Source organism: Argopecten irradians, chromosome 16 (genome assembly GCF_041381155.1).
Source record: "Argopecten irradians isolate NY chromosome 16, Ai_NY, whole genome shotgun sequence".
Lineage (NCBI taxonomy): Eukaryota > Metazoa > Mollusca > Bivalvia > Pectinida > Pectinidae > Argopecten > Argopecten irradians.
The window spans coordinates 31,233,415-31,246,344 of NC_091149.1; the positions used below are offsets into that span (position 1 = coordinate 31,233,415).

A 12,930-nucleotide genomic window follows, 5' to 3' on the forward strand; every position below is an offset into this window, starting at 1 on the left:
GCATGAAAGCAACTAAAACACAACATAAGAGAGAATACAATGATTGTCCTGACAATGTTACTCCGCATGAAAGCAACTAAAACACAACATAAGAGAGAATACAATGATTGTCCCGACAATGTTACTCCGCATGAAAGCAACTAAAACACAACATAAGAGAGAGAATACAATGATTGTCCTGACAATGTTACTCCACATGAAAGCAACTAAAACACAACATAAGAGAGAATACAATGATTGTCCTGACAATGTTACTCTGCATGAAAGCAACTAAAACACAACATAAGAGAGAATACAATGATTGTCCTGACAATGTTACTCTGCATGAAAGCAACTAAAACACAACATAAGAGAGAATACAATGATTGTCCTGACAATGTTACTCCACATGAAAGCAACTAAAACACAACATAAGAGAGAATACAATGATTGTCCTGACAATGTTACTCCTGCATGAAAGCAACTAAAACACAACATAAGAGAGAATACAATGATTGTCCTGACAATGTTACTCGCATGAAAGCAACTAAAACACAACATAAGAGAGAATACAATGATTGTGAAAGCACTAAAACACAATAAGAGAGATACAATATTGTCCTGACAATTACTCTGAATGAAAGCAACTAAAACACAACATAAGAGAGAATACAATGATTGTCCTGACAATGTTACTCTGCATGAAAGCAACTAAAACACAACATAAGAGAGAATACAATGATTGTCCTGACAATGTTACTCCGCATGAAAGCAACTAAAACACAACATAAGAGAGAATACAATGATTGTCCTGACAATGTTACTCCGCATGAAAGCAACTAAAACACAACATAAGAGAGAATACAATGATTGTCCTGACAATGTTACTCCGCATGAAAGCAACTAAAACACAACATAAGAGAGAATACAATGATTGTCCTGACAATGTTACTCTGCATGAAAGCAACTAAAACACAACATAAGAGAGAATACAATGATTGTCCTGACAATGTTACTCGCATGAAAGCAACTAAACACTCTGACAATTTACTCATGAAAGCAACTAAAACACAACATAAGAGAGAATACAATGATTGTCCTGACAATGTTACTCTGAATGAAAGCAACTAAAACACAACATAAGAGAGAATACAATGATTGTCCTGACAATGTTACTCCGCATGAAAGCAACTAAAACACAACATAAGAGAGAATACAATGATTGTCCCTGACAATGTTACTCCTGAATGAAAGCAACTAAAACACAACATCAGAGAGAATACAATGATTGTCCTGACAATGTTACTCCGCATGAAAGCAACTAAAACACAACATAAGAGAGAATACAATGATTGTCCTGACAATGTTACTCCGCATGAAAGCAACTAAAACACAACATAAGAGAGAATACAATGATTGTCCTGACAATGTTACTCCGCATGAAAGCAACTAAAACACAACCCGACATAAGAGAGAATACAATGATTGTCCCTGACAATGTTACTCTGCATGAAAGCAACTAAAACACAACATAAGAGAGAATACAATGATTGTCCTGACAATGTTACTCTGAATGAAAGCAACTAAAACACAACATAAGAGAGAATACAATGATTGTCCTGACAATGTTACTCTGCATGAAAGCAACTAAAACACAACATAAGAGAGAATACAATGATTGTCCTGACAATGTTACTCTGCATGAAAGCAACTAAAACACAACATAAGAGAGAATACAATGATTGTCCTGACAATGTTACTCTGACATGAAAGCAACTAAAACACAACATAAGAGAGAATACAATGATTGTCCTGACAATGTTACTCCGCATGAAAGCAACTAAAACACAACATAAGAGAGAATACAATGATTGTCCTGACAATGTTACTCTGCATGAAAGCAACTAAAACACAACATAAGAGAGAATACAATGATTGTCCTGACAATGTTACTCTGAATGAAAGCAACTAAAACACAACATAAGAGAGAATACAATGATTGTCCTGACAATGTTACTCCGCATGAAAGCAACTAAAACACAACATAAGAGAGAATACAATGATTGTCCTGACAATGTTACTCCACATGAAAGCAACTAAAACACAACATAAGAGAGAATACAATGATTGTCCTGACAATGTTACTCCGCATGAAAGCAACTAAAACACAACATAAGAGAGAATACAATGATTGTCCTGACAATGTTACTCCACATGAAAGCAACTAAAACACAACATAAGAGAGAATACAATGATTGTCCTGACAATGTTACTCCGCATGAAAGCAACTAAAACACAACATAAGAGAGAATACAATGATTGTCCTGACAATGTTACTCCTGCATGAAAGCAACTAAAACACAACATAAGAGAGAATACAATGATTGTCCTGACAATGTTACTCCACATTAAAGCACCAATACACAACATGAGAGAGAATACAATGATTGTCCTGACAATGTTACTCAGCATGAAAGCAACTAAAACACAACATAAGAGAGAATACAATGATTGTCCTGACAATGTTACTCTGAATGAAAGCAACTAAAACACAACATAAGAGAGAATACAATGAGACAATGTTACTCCACATGAAAGCAACTAAAACACAACATAAGAGAGAATACAATGATTGTCCTGACAATGTTACTCTGCATGAAAGCAACTAAAACACAACATAAGAGAGAATACAATGATTGTCCTGACAATGTTACTCCCATGAAAGCAACTAAAACACAACATAAGAGAGAATACAATGATTGTCCTGACAATGTTACTCTGCATGAAAGCAACTAAAACACAACATAAGAGAGAATACAATGATTGTCCTGACAATGTTACTCCGCATGAAAGCAACTAAAACACAACATAAGAGAGAATACAATGATTGTCCTGACAATGTTACTCCGCATGAAAGCAACTAAAACACAACATAAGAGAGAATACAATGATTGTCCTGACAATGTTACTCCGCATGAAAGCAACTAAAACACAACATAAGAGAGAATACAATGATTGTCCTGACAATGTTACTCCGCATGAAAGCAACTAAAACACAACATAAGAGAGAATACAATGATTGTCCAGACAATGTTACTCTGAATGAAAGCAACTAAAACACAACATAAGAGAGAATACAATGATTGTCCTGACAATGTTACTCTCCCATGAAAGCAACTAAAACACAACATAAGAGAGAATACAATGATTGTCCTGACAATGTTACTCCGCATGAAAGCAACTAAAACACAACATAAGAGAGAATACAATGATTGTCCTGACAATGTTACTCGCATGAAAGCAACTAAAACACAACATAAGAGAGAATACAATGATTGTCCTGACAATGTTACTCTGTATGAAAGCAACTAAAACACAACATAAGAGAGAATACAATGATTGTCCTGACAATATTACTCCACATGAAAGCAACTAAAACACAACATAAGAGAGAATACAATGATTGTCCCGACAATGTTACTCCGCATGAAAGCAACTAAAACACAACATAAGAGAGAATACAATGATTGTCCTGACAATGTTACTCTGAATGAAAGCAACTAAAACACAACATAAGAGAGAATACAATGATTGTCCTGACAATGTTACTCCGCATGAAAGCAACTAAAACACAACATAAGAGAGAATACAATGATTGTCCTGACAATGTTACTCTGCATGAAAGCAACTAAAACACAACATAAGAGAGAATACAATGATTGTCCTGACAATGTTACTCTGCATGAAAGCAACTAAAACACAACATAAGAGAGAATACAATGATTGTCCTGACAATGTTACTCCGCATGAAAGCAACTAAAAAAACACAACATAAGAGAGAATACAATGATTGTCCTGACAATGTTACTCTGCATGAAAGCAACTAAAACACAACATAAGAGAGAATACAATGATTGTCCTGACAATGTTACTCCGCATGAAAGCAACTAAAAAGAACAAACATAAGAGAGAATACAATGATTGTCCTGACAATGTTACTCCGCATGAAAGCAACTAAAACACAACATAAGAGAGAATACAATGATTGTCCTGACAATGTTACTCCGCATGAAAGCAACTAAAACACAACATAAGAGAGAATACAATGATTGTCCTGACAATGTTACTCCCATGAAAGCAACTAAAACACAACATAAGAGAGAATACAATGATTGTCCTGACAATGTTACTCCGCATGAAAGCAACTAAAACACAACATAAGAGAGAATACAATGATTGTCCTGACAATGTTACTCTGAATGAAAGCAACTAAAACACAACATAAGAGAGAATACAATGATTGTCCTGACAATGTTACTCTGCATGAAAGCAACTAAAACACAACATAAGAGAGAATACAATGATTGTCCTGACAATGTTACTCTGAATGAAAGCAACTAAAACACAACATAAGAGAGAATACAATGATTGTCCTGACAATGTTACTCTGCATGAAAGCAACTAAAACACAACATAAGAGAGAATACAATGATTGTCCTGACAATGTTACTCTGCATGAAAGCAACTAAAACACAACATAAGAGAGAATACAATGATTGTCCTGACAATGTTACTCTGCATGAAAGCAACTAAAACACAACATAAGAGAGAATACAATGATTGTCCTGACAATGTTACTCTGCATGAAAGCAACTAAAACTACACAACATAAGAGAGAATACAATGATTGTCCTGACAATGTTACTCCGCATGAAAGCAACTAAAACACAACATAAGAGAGAATACAATGATTGTCCTGACAATGTTACTCCGCATGAAAGCAACTAAAACACAACATAAGAGAGAATACAATGATTGTCCTGACAATGTTACTCTGCATGAAAGCAACTAAAACACAACATAAGAGAGAATACAATGATTGTCCTGACAATGTTACTCTGCATGAAAGCAACTAAAACACAACATAAGAGAGAATACAATGATTGTCCTGACAATGTTACTCTGAATGAAAGCAACTAAAACACAACATAAGAGAGAATACAATGATTGTCCTGACAATGTTACTCTGCATGAAAGCAACTAAAACACAACATAAGAGAGAATACAATGATTGTCCTGACAATGTTACTCCGCATGAAAGCAACTAAAACACAACATAAGAGAGAATACAATGATTGTCCTGACAATGTTACTCCGCATGAAAGCAACTAAAACACAACATAAGAGAGAATACAATGATTGTCCCAACAATGTTACTCCACATTAAAGCACCAATACACAACATAAGAGAGAATACAATGATTGTCCTGACAATGTTACTCTGCATGAAAGCAACTAAAACACAACATAAGAGAGAATACAATGATTGTCCTGACAATGTTACTCTGCATGAAAGCAACTAAAACACAACATAAGAGAGAATACAATGATTGTCCTGACAATGTTACTCTGCATGAAAGCAACTAAAACACAACATAAGAGAGAATACAATGATTGTCCTGACAATGTTACTCTGCATGAAAGCAACTAAAACACAACATAAGAGAGAATACAATGATTGTCCTGACAATGTTACTCTGAATGAAAGCAACTAAAACACAACATAAGAGAGAATACAATGATTGTCCTGACAATGTTACTCCTGCATGAAAGCAACTAAAACAACATAAGAGAATACAATGATTGTCCTGACAATGTTACTCGCATGAAAGCAACTAAAACACAACATAAGAGAGAATACAATGATTGTCCTGACAATGTTACTCTGCATGAAAGCAACTAAAACACAACATAAGAGAGAATACAATGATTGTCCTGACAATGTTACTCCGCATGAAAGCAACTAAAACACAACATAAGAGAGAATACAATGATTGTCCTGACAATGTTACTCCGCATGAAAGCAACTAAAACACAACATAAGAGAGAATACAATGATTGTCCTGACAATGTTACTCCGCATGAAAGCAACTAAAACACAACATAAGAGAGAATACAATGATTGTCCTGACAATGTTACTCTGCATGAAAGCAACTAAAACACAACATAAGAGAGAATACAATGATTGTCCTGACAATGTTACTCTGCATGAAAGCAACTAAAACACAACATAACAGAGAATACAATGATTGTCCTGACAATGTTACTCTGCATGAAAGCAACTAAAACACAACATAAGAGAGAATACAATGATTGTCCTGACAATGTTACTCTGCATGAAAGCAACTAAAACACAACATAAGAGAGAATACAATGATTGTCCTGACAATGTTACTCTGCATGAAAGCAACTAAAACACAACATAAGAGAGAATACAATGATTGTCCTGACAATGTTACTCTGCATGAAAGCAACTAAAACACAACATAAGAGAGAATACAATGATTGTCCTGACAATGTTACTCTGCATGAAAGCAACTAAAACACAACATAAGAGAGAATACAATGATTGTCCTGACAATGTTACTCCGCATGAAAGCAACTAAAACACAACATAAGAGAGAATACAATGATTGTCCTGACAATGTTACTCCGCATGAAAGCAACTAAAACACAACATAAGAGAGAATACAATGATTGTCCTGACAATGTTACTCTGCATGAAAGCAACTAAAACACAACATAAGAGAGAATACAATGATTGTCCTGACAATGTTACTCCACATGAAAGCAACTAAAACACAACATAAGAGAGAATACAATGATTGTCCTGACAATGTTACTCTGCATGAAAGCAACTAAAACACAACATAAGAGAGAATACAATGATTGTCCTGACAATGTTACTCCGCATGAAAGCAACTAAAACACAACATAAGAGAGAATACAATGATTGTCCTGACAATGTTACTCTGCATGAAAGCAACTAAAACACAACATAAGAGAGAATACAATGATTGTCCTGACAATGTTACTCCGCATAAAGCAACTAAACACAACATAGAGAGAATACAATGATTGTCCGACAATGTTACTCGCATGAAAGCAACTAAAACACAACATAAGAGAGAATACAATGATTGTCCTGACAATGTTACTCCATGACATGAAAGCAACTATCAAAACAACAAAACAACATAAGAGAGAATACAATGATTGTCCTGACAATGTTACTCTGCATGAAAGCAACTAAAACACAACATAAGAGAGAATACAATGATTGTCCTGACAATGTTACTCTGCATGAAAGCAACTAAAACACAACATAAGAGAGAATACAATGATTGTCCTGACAATGTTACTCTGCATGAAAGCAACTAAAACACAACATAAGAGAGAATACAATGATTGTCCCGACAATGTTACTCTGAATGAAAGCAACTAAAACACAACATAAGAGAGAATACAATGATTGTCCTGACAATGTTACTCCGCATGAAAGCAACTAAAACACAACATAAGAGAGAATACAATGATTGTCCTGACAATGTTACAACTACGCATGAAAGCAACTAAAACACAACATAAGAGAGAATACAATGATTGTCCTGACAATGTTACTCCGCATGAAAGCAACTAAAACACAACATAAGAGAGAATACAATGATTGTCCTGACAATGTTACTCTGCATGAAAGCAACTAAAACACAACATAAGAGAGAATACAATGATTGTCCTGACAATGTTACTCTGCATGAAAGCAACTAAAACACAACATAAGAGAGAATACAATGATTGTCCTGACAATGTTACTCTGATGAAAGCAACTAAAACACAACATAAGAGAGAATACAATGATTGTCCTGACAATGTTACTCTGAATGAAAGCAACTAAAACACAACATAAGAGAGAATACAATGATTGTCCTGACAATGTTACTCTGCATGAAAGCAACTAAAACACAACATAAGAGAGAATACAATGATTGTCCTGACAATGTTACTCTGCATGAAAGCAACTAAAACACAACATAAGAGAGAATACAATGATTGTCCTGACAATGTTACTCTGCATGAAAGCAACTAAAAACAACAACATAAGAGAGAATACAATGATTGTCCTGACAATGTTACTCCGCATGAAAGCAACTAAAACACAACAAAAGAGAGAATACAATGATTGTCCTGACAATGTTACTCCCATGAAAGCAACTAAAACACAACATCAGAGAGAATACAATGATTGTCCTGACAATGTTACTCCACATGAAAGCAACTAAAACACAACATAAGAGAGAATACAATGATTGTCCTGACAATGTTACTCTGAATGAAAGCAACTAAAACACAACATAAGAGAGAATATAATGATTGTCCCGACAAAGAAAATACAATGATTGTCCTGACAATGTTACTCTGCATGAAAGCAACTAAAACACAACATAAGAGAGAATACAATGATTGTCCTGACAATGTTACTACGCATGAAAGCAACTAAAACACAACATAAGAGAAAATACAATGATTGTCCTGACAATGTTAGTCTGCATTAAGCAACAAAAACAAATAATAATACAAATGTAAATTTACACATAGTTCAACCTTTCTTTCTTTCTATTTACTTTTGCAAATTTTGCAATCCTGGTAAATTCGTGAATGTTTATCTCCACAAATTACTTTATACACTTAAATCAATAGGGATTTCCACTGAATGTTTAAATCCGTGAATTTAATTGCCACAAATTTGTAATGAAATGAAAATCGTAAAACTAAGTAAGTCACGAATGAAAGTTGGTTTACAGTATTAGCAAGATTAACATTTTCAAAACCATTGTGAGAAAATTTAATTAAAATTCTACTTGTAATTCCACTTCACTATGATCCTCTACTTTACACTCCAATACCAGATCTAACAACTCACCGTTCTGGGTCACCTCAGCATGACCCCTGACCTAGAATAAGAACATCTCTGGACATATTGTTAGCCGTTTATACTTCTTAGAGAATCAATCACACCCAAGATTTAGTAGGCGACATGCTGATTGGCTATCCAAAGGGTCATGCTGAGGTGACCCCCAACAGGGAGTCTTAAAATCTTGTATTAGAGCGTAAGGTAGAGCATCGTGTTGGAGCGGAATGACAAGTCTAATTTTAATTAGATTGCATTGTGAGAGTGTCGGTTTTATTTACCTAACTCATCAGCAGTGATATTGTCTATGAGGCTGAACAACCGCTGTATAACATCAGCTATCTGTTTTTCACAGTGTCCCTGAAACAAAAATCATACGGACGTTAATTTGGAACACAGGATTTGAATTTGAATAAAGTAAACAGTGCATTGTATTCTGAATTTGTGAACAGGAATTTAACTCATTCATAGCTGAAATTTCATAATGGACTTGTCTAGTCTTTGACTTAGAAGAGCCTAAACGTGTCTTCAGGGGTGAATGCATTAATAATCATTGGTTTGTTGATTGGATAGTTGGCTAAAAATAACAGCCAGGTTCATTTAAGGACGACTTCCTATGTATGCAGTGTGTTGTGATGTGTGAGTATGTTGTGGGAGCCAACAGTATATTCATGTTGTGTCTATTTATAATAGTTGAACTCTTGCCCCTTTTTATAGTGTTATATCACTGAAGAATGCCACTGAAGGCACCAAGCAACACACCTCACCCGGTCATATTATACTAACAACGGGTAAACAAGTCGTCCCACTTTATTTAAGCTGAGCGCTATTATAAATTTGTACCTTTAACATAAATTAGGTTTTTTAATAATTTAAAGACTTACAGTTCAAATATTCCTTACAATTAAGGCTACAAGCATAAACATTAAAAATTAAACCAATCGGTGACTTACACAGTATCCACAGTAACAGAGATGGCCATCAAATATTGGACCAATCAATGACTTACATTGACATAGTATCCACGGTAACAGAGATGGTCATCAAATATTAGACCAATCAGTGACTTACATTGACATAGTATCTACAGTAACAGAGATGGTCATCAAATATTGGACCAATCAGTGACTTACATTGACACAGTATCCACGGTAACAGGGACGGCCATCAGGAAGTTTATCCATCTCAGGCTCCATCTCACAGACGGCTCCAGTAGTGTTCAGTTTTATACAGCAACGAAAACAGGCGGAATCTGAAAGGATTTAAAAAAAAATCTGTTTTTTCAATTTATATGTCTCTCTTAATTAGTTGTTCTAAATTTGAATCTATGGTAATATATTTGGTAATATATGGTAATATACTGATTGACTGCCGCCCAAAACTAGTAGTCCATTACTGTACCTTTCACAGATACAAATTTTCACAATTTCTATTTCAAAACAAGTACAAGTTAAATATGACGTACCTTGAGGACAGATACAGGCCACTTTTCCTCTCTGTTCACAAGTACAAGTTAAATATGACGTACCTTGAGGACAGATACAGGCCACTTTTCCTCTCTGTTCACAGTAGCCCATACACGTACCATTAATACACCGTCCTCTGTAATACACATTGTGTACACTTAATTCTACTAACAATAACTGTGAAACAAATTATATAAGTTGATATTGTCCTTGTTGAAAGCATTATTAGAAAGTTTGGGTAACGTCTAGAATATGGAAAAGAAGTTCTAAAAGAAACTTTTAGGGTTAGGGTAAGTGATAGTGTAAGCCTAGAGTTAGTTTTGGTTTTAGGGTTTATGTTTTAGAATTATAGGATAAGGGGTTTGGTAGAATAGGTTTTTAAAGATTCCTTAGTCAGTGATGAGACCGAAATAATAATCTACAACTGCTGATGCAAATCATATCAGTGTTGAATATCTTTCCTGATTCATGCATAAAATAACAAGCCATACAATGTTAGTGTGTCATCATGCTGATTTCTAGTAAAAACGAGGAACATTGAAATGTGTATCAGTAAATTTTGCTGAAAATACATAGCAAAATTGAAAAATACTCATTTAATTTTTAGAATTTCCGAGATATTTTAATCGAATAACCAGGTCATGTAAAAATTGATGCAAATACAAAGATAAAGAAGGAAGAAATCGGGACCAGAGAATTTTATACAAATAAGCAAATTATTTGAATAACTATTATGCAAAGAAGTGGAGTCCTCTGTAAAGGTTTTTAAAGAACTACCGTATTCGACCCAATAAGTGCCCAGGGCGCTTAAAAAATTGATAAAAATGAAAAGGTGCTAATAAGTCAAAGTTATTGCAAATTTATACCGTTTTATGTAGTTTTGGTCCTTATTTGTACCCGGTCAATTGAAATTGAGGCCTCAAAAAGGGGGAGGGGCGCTTATAGGGACATGGGCGCTTATTGGGTCGAATACGGTACTTGTATCTGAATACTAGACTTGAGTCAATACTCAGTCTATGATCAGCAACATTGTGAAGGATTATCTGACGAGGAAAGTTACTCACTCGTCCACACAGGTACTGTTGTCCTCCTTGTCCTTCGGTTTGGGACAGGTCATGTTTAACCCACTGTCACTTGTTAAAGAAAAGTTTGTACATTACAAAGACAAATTTCCTTGTACATAATGTTATTCAAAGGGTTCCAGAATACTGGCAATATATCAATCTGATTAAAATACAGGTCCTTATAATCATTATGTTTGATAACAGGATCTGATAACATTCCATTAGGGGTCACGTCCTGGTGACCTTTAGAAATGCTGCCTCCAGAATCTTGAAAGTGAATTCCAGGTAATAAAATAGTTTGAAAAAGCTAGCAGAATTAATTTCTTGTATGTAGTCATCTCACCAAAAGAGCACAACAAAGTTAAATGTATATACATACTACGACGAACTGGTGTTTTCAATTGATGCAGCAGAGTGTAGAAAATGCATTTGATCTGATGACAAGTACAGGTGGTACAAGAGGTCATCTGAACATGACCCTTTATGGAATGTTGTCAGATCCTATATTGAACAAATTGGTTATAAGGATTTGTATTTTAATCAAATTGGGCATATAGCTAGTTAAATAAACAAATCTTTGATATGATATACCTGGTAACCTAGAGTGAATTTCTCTAAAAACTTTGATAAAAGGATACTCGCAGTAGGCTGTTCCCTTACAGCTGATCGTGTCATCAGGCATGTCATGGCAGACAGTGCCAAAAGGGGCCACCTTGCAGTTACTACGGCAACAAGCAAAATTCCAGGGACTGAAATGTAAAACAGTCTTAATAATTATTTTTTAACAATATTTTGTGTACCGGTAGATTTTGATATCCATGATAACTTGTGGAAACTAAGGGGCCCGGTGGGTTGAGTTAAAATCCCATGTGGGGCAGTTGCCAGGTACAGACGACTAGTCTGTGGTTTTTCTCCAGATACTCCAGCTTTCCTCCACCAACAAACCTGGCACATCCTTAAATGACCCTAGCTGCTGATATGATGTAAACCTAATAAAATCAATCCAAATCGTGGCAATTCAAAATTATGTAGCAATTTCCCATTTTGTCTGGGTCTATAACATTTGGAGTGTACATTTTACAGTAGTCTCATGTAATTGAATCTCAATAATGTTATTAACAAGCAAAATTAAATTATAGACATAAGAACTGTGCAATTCTGTACCAGTCCAACACAACTCTAAAACTGCATCTATGTAACCTGCCACCCCTCCACCTACCTACACATGGTATCATCCACCAGCTGACAGTCACATGTAACCTGCAGTCAACCCACCACCTACCTACACATGACATCATCCACCAGCTGACATTTGTATTTAATCTGTCACCCCTCTACCTACCTACACATGGCACCATCCACCAGCTGACAGACATATTTAACCTACCACCCCTCCACCTATTTACATATGGTATCATCCACCAGCTGACAGTCGTATGTAACCTGCCACCCCTCCACCTACCTACACATGGCATCATCCACCAGCTGACATTCGTATGTAAGCTGTCACCCCTCTACCTACCTACACATGGTATCATCCACCAGCTGACATTCGTATGTAACCTGCCACCCCTCTACCTACCTACACATGGCATCATCCACCAGCTGACAGTAGTATGTAACCTGCCACCCCTCCACCTACCTACACATGGCATCATCCACCAGCTGACA

At 35.5% G+C, this 12,930-nt stretch overlaps 1 protein-coding gene across 1 annotated transcript in view; it reads right to left on the bottom strand.

The window, feature by feature from the left end:
- Positions 1-12,930, bottom strand: part of LOC138310162 (ADAM 17-like protease) — a 38,442-nt gene that overhangs the window by 11,816 nt on the left and 13,696 nt on the right. Inside the window, exons 16-20 of the mRNA XM_069251286.1 lie at positions 11,898-12,008; positions 11,260-11,322; positions 10,258-10,331; positions 9,863-9,981; positions 9,011-9,089 (exon numbers count right to left, since the gene is read on the bottom strand). Coding sequence (XP_069107387.1) covers positions 9,011-9,089; positions 9,863-9,981; positions 10,258-10,331; positions 11,260-11,322; positions 11,898-12,008 — 446 coding nt within the window. The remainder of the gene's footprint in view (positions 1-9,010; positions 9,090-9,862; positions 9,982-10,257; positions 10,332-11,259; positions 11,323-11,897; positions 12,009-12,930) is intronic.